This window comes from Penicillium bovifimosum (assembly GCF_028826915.1).
Source record: "Penicillium bovifimosum strain IBT 22155 chromosome Unknown utg000003l_segment0_segment0, whole genome shotgun sequence".
In the NCBI taxonomy this organism is placed as follows: domain Eukaryota; kingdom Fungi; phylum Ascomycota; class Eurotiomycetes; order Eurotiales; family Aspergillaceae; genus Penicillium; species Penicillium bovifimosum.
The window spans coordinates 3,127,472-3,142,754 of record NW_026622712.1 but is presented as its reverse complement, the minus strand read 5'-3'; the positions used below and the strand labels follow the sequence as shown (position 1 = coordinate 3,142,754).

The 15,283-nt window shown below is 51.3% G+C and overlaps 7 protein-coding genes across 7 annotated transcripts; 3 read left to right on the top strand and 4 right to left on the bottom strand.

Annotated features, from left to right (window-relative positions):
• Positions 1–108: 108 nt before the first annotated feature.
• N7515_004240 (uncharacterized protein) lies at positions 109–1,701 on the bottom strand (the record flags this gene model as incomplete). The annotated part of the gene is made up of 5 exons (XM_056664984.1): positions 109–540; positions 592–950; positions 1,006–1,410; positions 1,480–1,493; positions 1,550–1,701. 5 exons carry the CDS (start codon positions 1,699–1,701, stop codon positions 109–111), a joined length of 1,362 nt encoding a protein of 453 aa, XP_056524041.1.
• A 734-nt stretch (positions 1,702–2,435) lies between these two features.
• Positions 2,436–4,982, bottom strand: bioDA (adenosylmethionine-8-amino-7-oxononanoate aminotransferase; the record flags this gene model as incomplete). Its single annotated transcript, XM_056664983.1, has 5 exons — positions 2,436–2,608; positions 2,659–3,230; positions 3,289–4,616; positions 4,661–4,754; positions 4,807–4,982. The coding sequence occupies 5 exons, from the start codon at positions 4,980–4,982 to the stop codon at positions 2,436–2,438; spliced, it is 2,343 nt and encodes a 780-aa protein (XP_056524040.1).
• Positions 4,983–5,253: 271 nt separating this feature from the next.
• N7515_004238 (aminotransferase class I/II-fold pyridoxal phosphate-dependent enzyme) lies at positions 5,254–6,587 on the top strand (the record flags this gene model as incomplete). The annotated part of the gene is made up of 3 exons (XM_056664982.1): positions 5,254–6,016; positions 6,069–6,211; positions 6,261–6,587. 3 exons carry the CDS (start codon positions 5,254–5,256, stop codon positions 6,585–6,587), a joined length of 1,233 nt encoding a protein of 410 aa, XP_056524039.1.
• Positions 6,588–6,796: 209 nt separating this feature from the next.
• N7515_004237 (cation-translocating P-type ATPase) lies at positions 6,797–10,201 on the bottom strand (the record flags this gene model as incomplete). Its single annotated transcript, XM_056664981.1, has 4 exons — positions 6,797–7,456; positions 7,511–9,581; positions 9,638–9,903; positions 9,956–10,201. The coding sequence occupies 4 exons, from the start codon at positions 10,199–10,201 to the stop codon at positions 6,797–6,799; spliced, it is 3,243 nt and encodes a 1,080-aa protein (XP_056524038.1).
• An 877-nt stretch (positions 10,202–11,078) lies between these two features.
• Positions 11,079–12,002, top strand: N7515_004236 (uncharacterized protein; the record flags this gene model as incomplete). The annotated part of the gene is made up of 3 exons (XM_056664980.1): positions 11,079–11,167; positions 11,273–11,428; positions 11,762–12,002. 3 exons carry the CDS (start codon positions 11,079–11,081, stop codon positions 12,000–12,002), a joined length of 486 nt encoding a protein of 161 aa, XP_056524037.1.
• Positions 12,003–12,393: 391 nt separating this feature from the next.
• pmeA (putative pectin methylesterase) lies at positions 12,394–13,484 on the bottom strand (the record flags this gene model as incomplete). The annotated part of the gene is made up of 3 exons (XM_056664979.1): positions 12,394–12,821; positions 12,879–12,991; positions 13,045–13,484. 3 exons carry the CDS (start codon positions 13,482–13,484, stop codon positions 12,394–12,396), a joined length of 981 nt encoding a protein of 326 aa, XP_056524036.1.
• Positions 13,485–13,989: 505 nt separating this feature from the next.
• Positions 13,990–15,250, top strand: N7515_004234 (putative extracellular exo-polygalacturonase; the record flags this gene model as incomplete). Its single annotated transcript, XM_056664978.1, has 2 exons — positions 13,990–14,381; positions 14,443–15,250. The coding sequence occupies 2 exons, from the start codon at positions 13,990–13,992 to the stop codon at positions 15,248–15,250; spliced, it is 1,200 nt and encodes a 399-aa protein (XP_056524035.1).
• Between the last annotated feature and the right edge of the window lie 33 nt (positions 15,251–15,283).

Sequence of the window (15,283 nt, the reverse complement as noted above, 5' to 3'; positions counted from 1 at the left end):
AATGCAAAATATGCTCAATATACAATGATCTATATGCAGAAATCTATAAACAATGAAATGCCCATACCGCCTGGAAACAACATGATAAACAGTTCACAATCGACAAGCTCACACCTCGGCATTGCTAGCGCAAGAGAAGCTGTTGCTGGAGGCATTGTCATGAATAGCCTTGCCAGAAACATACAGACCGAGACCACACATGCAACCACCAATCAGGACGATACACACATTAACAGCAGTGAGCGCAATCTTCCGAGGGGAAGAGAACCATCTGCCCTTGTTGATGTGCAGCCAGTACACACCACCGAGACCGTAGCTGAACCAACTAGCGAAAAGCGAGCTAATCAGACTCAGCAGGTCACTGAAGACCGGAATAGCATCGGCAATGATCCAGGCGATAACCCAGCATGTAAAGGCAATGGCAACCCAGGAGCCAATGGCGACCAGATCACGCTTGTGCATGCGGTCAGTTCCGCGGAAGATGCGGACGTAAATGTACTTGAGACCGATGTGGCCGTTGACGACACCAGCACCAATGATCTATGAATGTCAGCCGCTGACTGTGACTGGGGCAGAGTGAGTGGAACTTACAGTTGGAATGGCGATACCGTATGCAACCTTCTTGAGGACAGGTCCTGCAGATCCCAAAGCGGGGGACATGACCTCCTGGCCAACGTAGTAGTAAATTACGACCGCAGCAACGGTGTAGAAGATTATCTCGAAGGACTGCAGCATGATCAGAGCCTTGGGGAAGTCTCTCGGCTCCTCCATCTCAGCAATCAGACCGAAGAAAGCAACATGGGCGCAGTAGGCAAAGACAATGTTGGTGACGGCGCTGAAAGCCCGGAACAGATCGGTGTCGATAGTAGCTCTGAGATTCTGACCACCGGTGTTCTGGACGCCTACTGCAACCATAGTGATGATGACTGCAGTCAGAATACTGACGAAGGCTATACGCGACAGTTAGTACAGATTCCCAGCGATGGCGCAACGAAATGTACATACACATGCACGAGATATGGGTCATGTTCTTCATGGTGCGAGGCAAAGAGCAAACGAAGCAGATAACGAATCCGACGAAGGTAAAAACCATCGTGCAAGTGCCGTGCTCCGTGACAGTGTTCATCATCACACTGAAAGTCAGAATGTGACTTCCCATAATGAAGATCGAGAAGAGCAGCTGGCCCATACCAAACAGCTCGCGTCCAAAAACACCGAATAGAACCTCGCCTGCATCGCCCAAGTTTTGAATGTGGGGGTAGCGCATGCGGAATTGGAAGATCGTGTATCCAGTGTATGTAGCGAGAAGTCCGAGTCCGATGATCAGGACGAGAGCCGGGGCAAGACCAAGCTGGGCCAGGGTTTTGGGCAGAGACAAGACACCCAAGGAGACGGATTCGGCAATCATGACTATCCAACTGTTAGTGTCGGCTCGAATAAATCGATCGAGATGTAGGCTGCGAGTATGCTAGCACTTACACATTCCGGTTTGCCTATCATAACACGATTAGCACATATTGCTTGACTCCAGGTTTCGATAGCGACTTACCACCACTTCATAGTCTTATACTTGACCTCCGCACCCTCCTCATCACCAAAAGCATCCTGATACTGAGGCGTCTCATCGAGGAACTTCTTCTCATTATACCCCGACTCCGAGTCAGCCCGGTCCTGGTATGGGTTTACTGCGTCGTGAATCATGATGTGCGTAGATCCGTCAGGAAGAAATTTGAACCGTGAGCAGAGGAAAGGAATCAATGTGCTGAAGAAAAATCCTCCAAAGGTGGAGCACCCGCAACCGAGACAATGCCCCAGCTTATGTTATGGCACATTATGGAGAGGACGTGGGGACTCTCGGCTCCGGGGCCCGGCTGTCGTGGAATGGAATCATCGAGATAAGAGTTTCCACTGCGTATTCGCATTACTGAATACTAGTTTTTTCAACTTCACACAGAAAGAACGCTTGGAAGCCGAGCTCTACTGCGTACATGGAATTAAGCGTCTCAGGGTCCACTGGTCGATGCGGAAGGTGGGGCCCATGTGGTTCATTCCAACGTCAATTGACCAATCACATTCTCGGCTTTGAATCTATTATCTAACAAGAATCGCCAAGCCTTCACCGGATTCGGGTGGCCGAGGATAACCGATTTTTTCCGCGGAAAAAGTTGCCATCCATGTGGAAGTTTTTCGCCATCCGCCATCTAAGCCTTTCGGAACCGGATATTCGAGGTCGTTACTGGAAATACCTTGGAACAATCTTGGACCTTCTAGATTGGGATGATATGACTGTGATTGGGTAGAATGATATCCCGTTCCTGTATACAACTACCATTTCACTCCACTCGGGCTTCTTTGGGTCCTACCACATGGTACAGTATGATAATGCGCTGAGTGTCTGGTGTGTCTGGTTGTCATGTTATATACAAGTCCGCCACTTAGACCAACGCCGAGCGGAGAAGCCTCTCCAACTCTCGAAGTGACTCGGGTTTCGACGTCACACTGGACATCAAATAAAGAACGTTTCCAAGAACGCGTGAGTGAACGTTGAACTGATCACTGCCAACAGCCAGCGTCTGCTGTAGTCCCTTAGCAACGTTAGAAGTATAGCCTGCATTATTGTCAGTCCTATGCTCCCAACTTTCGATCTCAGTCACATACCTCCACCATCCGCATCACGAAGCGAAATACTAAGCACAGTTCCAATGGCAAACACACTCTCCACCGAGTCCGCACAGGACAGATCCTGAAGCAGACTGTGCGACCAGACACTCCACACATCCGGAGTCGAAGCCGCAGAACTCGACGAGTTACTTCGCCAGTCATCGCGGTATGAATCCCATGATCCATCCGTGTGCAGTTTAGCCATGGTCTTCAAGGAATCCACAGCAACCGTGCAGCCAACAGCATGGGCAGTGTAACTGTGACCATGCAAGAGAGCGTCGCTCTTCTCTGGGCTCGAGAATGCATCAAAGATCTCCTCACTTGCCACAGTAGTGCAGAGCGGAATGAGCCCGCCGGTGAGAAGTTTGGCGTTCACGGCAATGTCGGGGTGCACGTCCAAGAAAGATGCGGATGTTGGACGGCCGAGACGGTATAGACCGGTGAAGACCTCGTCGAAGATAACTGGTAAGCCAGACCACGATGGAGATTGCCGAGATGCTGCAGCGGTAGAGAACAACTCGGGATGTTCGCGGACCACATCCACTAGGCATCTCTGGAAGAGGGGATCACTATGCAAGATAGTTAGTAAGATTATTCAAACGGATATCCGCGGTAACTCAGGTTTACCAGAAAAGCATTCCACCTGCACCAAGAATAATGGGTTCCAGGATCAATGCCCCAAACTTCATTCCTTGACGCTGCACCAGATCCTCGATGGTCTGACGGATATAGTGCTTGTAACGCTGGGCTGTAGCAGACTCCAGTCGCTGGCTGAGATCGAAGACCGAACCCAACGAGGTAAAATTAATATTCTCGCCGAGGTCTGCCTGCAGCTCGCCCGGAATCTCAACTTTCCAAGACCCGCCGACCATCTTGACCAGGGGGAAGTCGAACCAATGTCCACGACCACGGTACCACTCAACCTTTTTATTGTAGACCGATGGCTCCGAGCAGTCCATCACACCGATAGTGTCACCATGATAGCTACCCTTGAGTCCGAGAATGCCAATCTGTTCCTGGCTGGCATCCCAGCCATAGCGGTCGCAGGAGGCGCGAAGGCCCATCTTCACCGCGACTTCCATCCCGGTACTTCCATTATCAGTGTAGAAGACTTTGGCAAGCCGCGGGTTTCCGATAGTTTGCAGCAAATTATCTGCAAGCGACAATGCTGGCTCATGGACGGCCCCAGCGAACATGACATGTCCATACCGACCGGCGGCGTAGGCTGCCGATAGTGACAGTTCCGGGTTACCATGGCCCAATCCTTGAGTCCACCAGGATGCGGAGCCATCGAATGTCGGGCGCAGTTCGCCCTCGGCTTTCTCTGATCTGTTGTCCAATGTTTGGAAGTAGTCGTCGTGTGCCGAGTCGATCACGGTAATGTCCTTGGCCGTCATCCCTTGATGCTGGGTAAAGGGGTACCATATCAGATCATGAGCACGGTCGGCCATCTCTTCCAGACGCTCAACACGCTGAGTGTTATTAACAGACATTTGTTCCAGCAGATGGAGGATCTCCGACTCTTTAGCCGACTTCCGGTAATAGTCGAGCATGGCCTCTTCGTCCCTCACTCGGGCATCGGCATCCAGCTGGGATGGCCGAGCTGGAGGCGCCGGTAACGACACCAATGGAATACTCTTCTTCTGGAAGTATTCCCGCAGATACTCATGGTTTTTATAATAGTTGTCGCGGAACAAGAGAACCGATGCAACATCGTAGCCGCGAAGCAACAGCGACTCATAAGCAGAGATGGAAGAGGAAATCCCCCCTAAACGAGAGTCTGCCACCAGCACAATTGGCAAGCGAAGCGGTCGATACAAGTCTGCTTGCGAGTTGCCATTAGGGCCTGGGGAGTGTACGCCGCCAGCCGTCTCCACCAAGGCAAAGTCAACATCCGACCGCGCCCAGCCCGACAACGTCTTGTGTATTGAGGCGAGCAGATCCTCATCTCGGATCTACACCGTCAGTTCTGTAGCTTTCTTAGGATAAGAGGACTTACAAGTTTATTTTTAGCTGCCAAATGTGGGCTCACAGGTTCATCGAATTGGTAGAGACATTTGGCAATTGTGCCAGCCCCATAGCGTTTCAAGTGGCTGCGAGTGCGACCGTCAGCGATGAACCGACTTAACAAGTGGCCTACTTAACTGGTCATCGGCATCATCTAATGCCCCCGTTGACACAGGCTTGAGAAATGCTGCCTGGCTTTTCTGTTGAATGGCATTGCACAAGACTGTCGAGACAATTGTCTTGCCCACGTCCGTATTGGCGCCATAAACCTGGTGGGCGCGTAAATTGCGCCAAAGTGCAGCACCGACTGGCATGATGGAGGTAGGTTAATGGGAGATCAAGTGACTCATGAATTGTTTGTAAAGATTTACTGCCTCAGGTGTGACTCAGGTGACTTGTTGGGTTCAACAGTCAATTGACTTTGATGAGATCGTTGTGGTCCTGGTCTGGTCCCTGTGGAGCGCGCCGAGCACGAGCCGTCGAGCACATTATTAAAGTGGATGTCACCTCAGATCCCCCTACGATCCCCCAATGCCCCCATAATTACACCTCTCATTCCATAGTCAACAGACAACAGTCAACATCATGACCTCCCCAACCCTTGTTGACTCTCTCTCCGCCGCATTGTCGCGTCGAGAAGCCAAATCCGCGCGTCGGAGACTGACCGTCTTACCCCGGACGGCAGTGGATTTCTCCTCCAACGACTTCCTCTCTCTATCAACCTCATCAGCGTACCGAGAACGCTTTCTAGCACATCTAAACAACACCCCACCATCATTCCCTCTCGCCAGTGGGGGTTCCCGACTATTAGATGGCAACTCAGCGTACGCAGAAGAGCTCGAGAACTTCATCGCGACATTCCATCAAGCTCCCACAGCACTATTATTCAATTCCGGCTACGACGCCAATGTCGGCGCTCTCTCCAGCATCCCCCAACCAGGCGATGTAATTTTGTACGATGAATTGATCCACGCCAGTATTCACGAGGGCATGCGTTTGTCGCGAGCTGGTCCTCGAAAAATGTTTGCCCACAGTTCACCAATTGGTCTGAGGGAAGCTCTCCAGCCACTGATGGCAGAAGACCCAGCAATTAGGAATGGCCAGCGCAATGTCTTCGTGGTCATTGAATCCATCTACAGCATGGATGGCGACGTTGCACCCATCAATGAGTTCATCGCCGTGGTGGATGACCTGCTGCCTCATGGCAATGGGTATTTCTACGTCGACGAAGCCCATGCGACTGGTGTATTTGGACCGCGAGGGGCTGGGGTAGTCCAGGAACTTGGCGTACAGGATCGTATGTTCATTCGGGTACACACGTTCGGCAAGGCATTAGCCAGTCACGGAGGTATGGTTGGATTTTCATATCCTTGGGAATATTGGAACTGACTTTTATCCAGCGGTCGTGCTTTGTGGACCAGAGACGAGAGACTATCTCATCAACTATGCCCGAAGCTTGATCTATACCACAGCCCTAGGGTTCCCATTCCTAGCGGCGATTCGCACGGCATATGAGCTCCTATCGTCTGGAGAAACCGAATTAGTCAGTCCAATCTCTCTTTCTCTCTCTCCCTGGCTAACGAGGGTCATAGTTACAACACCGGCTCCAGCAATTAATCCGTCATCTCCGACAACAGCTCGACGACCTCCATACTCCACAGTCAGTCATGTTCGAAATCGATCACTTCCCCACGTCTCCCATCATCTCTCTTCGCACATCGCACCCACGACAGTTAGCCAGTCTCTGTCAATCAAAGGGTTTCGTCGTTCGTGCCATTATGCCGCCGACCGTTCCCGTGGGAAAGGAGCGGGTGCGGGTATGTCTACATGCTGGGAATACGGAAGTAGAGATTGATGGATTGGCGAAGGTGATTCAGTCGTGGCTGGAACGAAGCCCGATAACAGAATCGAAACTATAGGCGGAAGTTCCGTTCAGTAGTATACAATGTCTAGGTTCTTATGAGAAGTGATCTTTTGACTCATTCTGAGAAGTAGATGTCAAATAAATTCATGAAATTCAGAAATTCAGAAATAAAATACTTGGTATCGGTCTAAAATGGAGATACGGACATATGAGTAAGAACTGTAAGATCCCGGGATCATACAAGATGCACGCTAAAGACACAAATCAAACCATAGATCGCTCATCCTTCAGATCACTGGCCCCGGTGCTAGACCGGTCCATAGTGGTGTACCGGCTGAAATCCGGCAGGCCGCGACGTTCGGCAGCGGGATCCACACCCCGAGCAGCAGCCTTTCGGTCCTGACGACGGAAATAGATCCGCTTGCACCACTTCCAAGTCTCAATGCCGAGGAAGAAAAGAACAGTCTCAACGAACACAATACCCCATTCCCAGGAGATACCGGTGTGCTTGAAGACACTGTGATTGATGACGGGGATGTAGAGGATGGGGAAGGCAAGGACGAAACCAGCCACGATGCCGAAGAAGAGGAACTTATTGCGCCAGATGTCATGCATCCACTGGGTATAGCGTCTCTTTGAATCGGGCTGCATCTGGAAGAAGCTGCGGCGGAGATGCATCATCTCCCAGGCGAGGAACAGGGCAAACCAGGTCATACAGGTGAAGGTAGTGGCGCGAGCCCGGAACACAGTGTCGCAGTCGTGGGGTTTACTCGGGTCGTTGTAATGTGTGTTGCAACCTGTACCGAGATCCCCGTTGCCCCAACGGAACAAAACGAGGGCAAAGGCTGATAGACAGAGAGCCGCCATCCAGACTCCGTAGACGAGAGTGTCGATGATGATTTCCCAGGTGAAGATACCTTGTTTCTACAGCGAAGTTAGTAATTGAAATGTGATAGGAAGGGGATGAGAAGAACGTACACTTTGAGGTGGCCGATCCATGACTTCTGGAGCAGCGATTTCCATTCCCAGACCCATATCAGGGAGACCAGATGTAATCATGATAATCCAGATGATTTCCACAGGGGCAATAGGGAACACAGATTGGTTGATCTCATCCTTGAAAGCCAAACCAATGAGCAAGGTCAAAGCCAGGGCGACGTTTTCCGCAAGAAGATGCAGAACGAACTTCTGGATATTGTCGAAAATGCGGCGACCCTCTTCAATACCGTTGATGATCGAAGCAAAGTTATCATCCGATAGAACCAGTTCGGAGGCATCCTTGGCCACATCAGAGCCATTCTGGCCCATCGCAATGCCGACATCAGCCCGCTTCAGTGACGGAGAGTCGTTGACTCCATCACCAGTCATAGCGACAAAGCATCCGCGACGGTGGAGTGCATCGATCATGCGAACCTTGGTGTTGGGCGCGCAGCGAGCAATAACCAATGGGAGCATAGGCAGATCGTCAATCTCGTCTTCGGTCAGTTTGTCAAATTCAGTCGCGGTCATGACCATTGCAGCGGCAACGTCTTTGGCGATCGTATCCATGTTCGAAGGGATAATTCCGACTTGCGCGGCAATTGCGCGCGCGGTGCCGGCATGGTCACCGGTGACCATGTGCACGGAGATACCAGCCTTGTAGCATTGGGCAATGGCTCCTGCGGTTTCAGGGCGAGGAGGGTCGTAGAGGCCGATCAAGCCATAGAGAGACAGGTCCTTCTCAACCTCCTCCCTGGGAAGAGGCTCGCCACCTTCCTTAGTGCCAGCAGTGTTCTCGCGGCCTGCCAGAGCAAGCACACGCAGACCTTCGGAGGCCAAGGCTTCCATATTCTGCAAGATCTCATCCTTGATAGCATCGTCAATAGGCACAGGCTCCGAATCCGCCTTCCATTTGATGGTGGTGCAAGCCTCAAGAACACGCTCGACAGCACCCTTGGAGAAGATCATCTCGCAATTCTCCCCCGAATCCTCGTCGCGCTTAGAGAAAATAACCGACATCTTCTTCACACTGGAGTCAAACGGATACTCGGCGCGTTGATGCCAGATAGGCTTCTCGCCTTTGGTCCAGCGATCCAGCCCCCAGTTGAATCGAGATGCGAAGACCTGAATGGCGATGTCGGTGGGTTCGCCACGAGCTTGCCACCCATCGCTCTCGGTTTGGTGGAGATGGGCCAGATTAGCCATGGAAGCGACATTGAGGAAGTCCTTTAGCTCAGTGTTGTCCTTCAGCAAGTCATCCGGTGACGATGCGTTGGCAGTCGTGTCCTCCTTCAAGTGGAGAGGCGCCTGAGGGATCAAGCTTAAATCGCCCTCATTAGGATTGAGAGGCTCGCTCGAAGCACCAACTGAATAAGTTCCAAGCGACGGAATCCACGCCCTCTTTGCTACCATGCGGCCTTGGGTCAGAGTGCCAGTCTTGTCCGAGCAAATGTTGGTCACGGCACCGAGGGCCTCCAGAGAATCCAGTTTGCGGACAATAACGTTGCGCTTCACCATCTGCTTCGTTCCAACGGCCATGGTAATTGTCAACACAACCACCAAACAGGCTGGAATCATGGCTAGACCCGTGGCGACTGCATAAATGATGACCTCGCTAACACCGCGCCATTGGTTCGACCCGGCCACGACAATCGCAAAGATGACCGCAATGCCAAACAGAAGGAGCGCCAACTTCGACAATTTCTGCTGCAAAGGTGTACCCACGTTGGTACCCAGGAACCGTCCGATAGCATCCGTGGTGGTCAATGTCCAAGCCTGGATATACCATCTTTTCTTGGTCTCGCCTTGCGGCCCACGTTTAACCGGGCGACGCTTCGAATCGCCTCCACGAAGGGCTTCGGCAATAGCTCCGATCTCAGTTTTCATTCCAGTTGCGATGACGACACCACGTGCACGTCCTCGGGTCACCGTTGATGAGCTGTAAGCGATGTTGAGTCTGTCACCAGGCCCGGTATCGACTTCAAAGGTAGCGTCACCGTCCTTGAGGACCGGGAGAGACTCGCCGGTTAGAAGGGCTTCGTCGGTTTCGAAATTGAATGCTTCAACTAGTCTGCAGATCGGTTAGTCAGGATACATTCTGTTCGAGGCTGCATGGGAGGTACATACCGGACATCAGCAGGAACGGTGTCTCCCACTTTCAGTTCGACCATATCACCGGGGACAATGTCGTTGGATGGAATGGTAGATGTTTTGCCGTCACGTGTAACGACACCAGTAGGTGAACTAAGGGAACGAAGAGAGTCCATAGTCTTCTCCGCTGCGTAGTCCTGGTAAACACCGACAACGATGTTCAACCCAATGACCGCGGCGATGAATCCTCCTTCAATCCAGGACTTGATGCCGAAACTGACAGCCATGGCGATGATAAGAACCTGCAAAGATTAGCATATATTACTTGTCAATCCTCTCCACTTCAGTACTCACCAGCATCATAGCATTGGCGATCTGTCGAATGACAATCTTCGCCAGGGAGACGCCTTCATCTCCCTGCAGCTTGTTCTCGCCATATTTCCCCAGACGTTCTTTGGCCTCTGTTGTCGTCAGACCATTATCAAAGCTAGTACCGAGTTCACGGATGACATCGTCATAGGTGAGGCTATGAGCAGGCTGGGAAAGAGGTTGATGGGTGTCGGTGGGACCTTTCTGGGCCTGGGCCCTGTCCTGCGACATATCGAAGATAAAAGAGTGTGTCTAGTGGTGGTGAGGTAATAGATGTGTGTACTTTCTGATAGATCAAGAGAGTCTTAGGGAGGTATCATGTAATATGTATCTGCAAGAGAATGAGAGTCCATTCACAGAATCACTTGAGATACAATTAAAGAAAGAAGATCGTTTCCCAGTTCCACTGGGAGGGGGATACAGGAAAGTATAAATAAGAGTGACAATCTCCGTCGAAGGCGTGCATCAGCCTCCGGTATCTCCCCCGAAATCAATTGAGCCCGACCATCCGGGGAACCAGCAATGTTCCAAGGTTGGGAAGATCTATTGACCAGTCACAATCCTTAACCAGCTATCGTTATGAATTATTCTTCTTGGCGCATAATTCCTATCCATCCGTTTTCGGGGGTGTGACGCAAATGACTTCTAGGCGATGGCTCGGTAACCACGCACGCGATCAGTGCCCGTGATCTTATTGGTGCGGAGCGGTCTTGGCGCTGTAGATACTGGATAACTCGGCTCGTTTGCTTTGTTTAGCCAAATTCCCACGGCTGGGCGTCTTGGCTCTTGGCCCTTGGCATTACTTGGCACTCTGGGCCTGAGAGTTCCTCCGGTTCAAAGCCACTCACTTCGCCAGGGCTATTTTGACTCTCCGAGTGGGAGGTAAATTGATTGAAGCGTCGTTATTGCCTTAGACAATGGGCCACCAAGGGTATTATAACTAACTTGGGACACGGTGCCTGAAATCCCATTCCCCCCCGAGTGATCCGATCTAGGTCACACTGTCTTACCTTACAGCCATTACCCCGTTGTCATTGGGCGATACTTGAATTATTTTCCCCAGTCTCGTATCGCTCGTTTGGACCCAGCTCCATATGACCCTCCACTCATGGCGGAACACTCCATGCCGCGAGAGGAGATCATTGGGGTTGTGATTGGGGCCGTGGTGGTGTTTTCCCTGATCAGCGTGATCCCAATGTGAGTTCCAGTCGAGCGAAAGTCTTGGCCGAACCTCCACATTATGCAGGCGAAATGTTCTGGAAGTTCTGACGTGCTTATCACTGATTTGTGTGCATTCCTTAGGTTGATCATGTGGTATCATCGACGACGAGCTATACGAGCTGCCCGCAACCAAATCGCTCCAGCAGTCTATCAGGTACCTCTGCAGACTGTGATGGATCGATGGTTGGAAGAACAGAACATTCCCACCAATGCTCAACGATACGGCCAAGACACTTGGTAAGTCGACATTCTTTTTCCACTTCCGACTTCCGGTTCCCCTCATCAAAACCTCTTGGCCCTGCGGGTCAATGATGTAGTGTGGGGGCGATAGGGCTGGGCGCTGGGTCCCTTCTCCCTATGAGGATCGACAGACCCTCGCCGAAGCGGCTTGAGCAATGAGGTTTCTGGGCAAGGCAGTCTCGCCCCCCGCCCGATAAACCCAATGCCAATGCCGCTATGTTCCTGAATTAATTCACCACTGTCTTGGCACGAGATAGCAGGCCGTGATAAACCGGACTAAACGAGTTGTCTGAACCTTCTAGAATCAAAACATGCTAACAATTACCCCAGCCCCATCTGTCTCTCCGCACTGTCGTCATCTCCCTATCCCTGCTGTCCCGATCCAGCCGTTCTGGCCCATCACCAACAATCCGACTTATGCGGGGCGCACCATCCCCCGGAGAGCAAAATCCTCATTTTGAACCGATGCAAGCATGCATTTCACCTCGCATGTCTCAGATCCTGGTTCGAATACCGTCGATACAAGTGCCCGATTTGCCAAGCTTCGTATTCGCCCGATGAGGAGGCATGAGCATGATTTCCATTTCCGGTTTGAGTCTGCTATGGGTCATTCTTCGTCGTGGGCTGACGATTGAACATGTACATTGGTATGCTGGCATTGACTTTGTCAGTCGTGCCTTCAACCATGCCCTTCTTTTCACTTTGCTTTTAAGCTGCTCTTCTGCTTTAAGATATCCCTCATGTGGCACGAAACGTCGAAGTTCTTGAAGTTGCTACTGTCTCAGCTTATGATCCGCAGACAGTTGCTAGATTAGCGAATTCAGACAATCGGTATGGTTTCTTTTGGCATCAGAAAGTAAGGAATTTGATGGGCGTGAGTATACCAGCGGTCCACCACAAAAGCAAGTCCAGTGTAGACAATTAGTAGTTTGTACGTACATGATGAAGCTGGACCCAACACCTCAATAATTAGAGTCAATCCAGTCCCCATAATCACTCCCCAGAACCGTCTTCTTCGTGACTCCCGCTGAAATAGCCGAGGTATACTCCCGCTTGGAAGTGTTAGACCCATCTCCAGAATTATTATACTCATAATACAATGGCGTAGCCCCATCAGCCATTGTTGTCCATCCCTTGGCATTGATCAGACTACCAAGGTCGGAGTTCTGATATATCACACGAGCGAGGACTCTCCACGGCCGACCAAAGTAAACGGTCCCATCAAGGCTAGTTCCTGCCGCAGCCTTCACATTGCAGTGATCCATTGCATACCAAGCGGTGTCGCTGGTTGTCTCGCGCGAGCTGGCGGTGATGGCGCCCGGTCCATTGGAGACGATATCGCATTCGCCGAACCAAGCGGAGGCATCGCCGAAGATGTAGTCCACAGCTCCTGGATATAATTAGCATGCCGAGACTCGATAGCCCATTCTAGCCAGAGGCTACTTACCCTCAATCTTGCAATTAGAATAATACTGAGTCCCCGATTTAGCATACAGGGTGTCCTGATATCCCGAGAACTGACAACCATAGAATCCAAGTTTATTCGCATTGCCAACCAGCCTTGGAGAAACGTAGTCAGTAAATACCCCCACACCAAGAATACAACGACTCACGCAACAGCCTGGGCACCTTTCCCATAACCATTAACCACGTTGATGTTGTACATCCTAAACCCAGCCGTAACAACATTCACAGTCGCACTCTTATCCAGCGAGCCAGCCTCCGGTGAAGAGATAGTATGCGTAATAGTCACTGTATTCTGCTTATACGACCCCGTATCTTCAGTCTGGCCGTAGAAGGTCAGGGCACCGGCATATTTGATAGTAAGCTGTTCCTGGTATGTGCCACTTGCGATGTAAATACAAGCTGCCGTTGAGGAAGTGCCGAGGGCGTCGAGTGCACTGGCGATAGTTGAGTATGAACCGCCTGAGCCAACTGTTAGACAGCCGGATGGTGCGCTGTTCCTGCTTGCGCGAGGGGCTAGTTCAGTAGGTGCACTGATGGCCGTCGTGCCGAGGGATAGGGCTGTGAGAAGGAGAGTCCGTAGATGCATGGCGATATTTGTTACCCGGGACAGAAGAAATAGTAGGTCAGAGTATCTGGACCCTAGGAGCATTATATACGATGGCTACGTAGTATCTAGTCGAGCTTCGTCAGAAATACCTAGAGCATGGAAATATTCGTAGGAGATACAGACTGTGGGCCTTCTCTCCGGGATATTTCCATAACTGGAACGCTTCTTCATGCAGGGGTATATGCACGTACTCGACCGGGAAATGTCTCGGAGAATTGATGCGAAACTCCGCTCTTTTGGCCATTCTTTCGGTCATCCTCTTGACGGTTATTTTGCCGAATCCACCAGCTCTGATGTTCGCAAAGAGATCTTCCTCGAATGGCGGAGCCAGGACTAAAGAGGAGACGTTTCAGGTGGTGTCGATTCTCCGGATAGATTAAACAATCACATGTGAACTTCACTAGGATCGCATGTATAAATGTACGCACTAATATTGTCCTCCGGCACAAGGGAATGGCCTTTGACACCCTCAATTGACTTCACAATGTCTCTAACATCCCTCTCAGCCTTCGCACTGCTCGCCTCGGCTTTTGCCCTACCAAGCACATCCCTCGATGCCCGCGCCTCAGCCTGTACACCGACAGCAGGTGGTTCTTCCTCGATTGACGATGTCCCTGCTATAACATCAGCTATCGAATACTGCGGCAAGGGAGGCACCATTGTCATTCCCGCCGGCACAACCTACTATGTAAACAGCGTCCTCGATTTCGCAGGCTGCGTGGGCTGCGATTTCCAGCTAGAAGGACTCTTGAAGTTCAGCTCATCCACAGACTACTGGGAGGGCCGGACAGTAATGATCAATATCAAGAACATTAACGGAATCAAAAACCGATCCCTGACAGGGAACGGTGTGATTGATGGCAATGGTCAGAATGCGTATGTCTTCTTCAGTGACTATAAGACTAAGTATACTCCGTACTAATCCACCCACCTATAGATGGGATCTATTCGCCGAAGACAGCAGCTACGCCCGCCCAACCCTACTCTACATAACCGGCGGCTCAAACATCGAAATCTCCAACCTCCGCCAAAAGAACCCACCGAACGTCTTCAACTCCGTCAAAGGAGACAGCAAGACCGTAAACTTCACCAATCTCAAAATGGACGCAACATCCAAAAACGACAATCCCCCCAAGAACACAGACGGCTTCGACATTGGCGCCAGCGCAGACGTGGCAATTAGCCACGTGAACGTGAAAAACGACGACGACTGTGTAGCATTCAAGCCCGGTGCAGACGGCGTGACTGTGACGGACATTACCTGCACCGGAAGTCATGGGCTCTCAGTGGGATCACTGGGGAAGGCATCTGACGATGTGGTGAAGAATGTATATGTCTCCGGGGCGACGATGATTGCGTCGACCAAGGCAGTTGGGATCAAGACGTACCCGTCCGGAGGTTCTCATGGGGTATCAACGGTGAGCAATGTTACTTTCAGTGGCATTGTGGTTGATGGATGTGACTATGCGATTCAGATTGAGAGTTGTTATGGGGAGGATAGCGAGTATTGTGCGGAGAATCCTGGAAATGCGGATTTGACGGATATTGTATTCGACAAGGTCAGTGGGTCGACAAGTGGGAAATATGATGCTGTCACTGGGAACCTGAATTGCGGTTCTGGGGGAACCTGTGACGTTAAGGTCAGCTCTTATACGGTCGAGGCGCCTTCTGGCAGAAGTAAAGTGCTGTGTGCCAATACCCCATCCAACCTGGGGGTGAGTTGCTCTCCGGGGGCTTCGGGTTGAGAGGGTTACAAGGTGACTCCATGTATCAGCGAG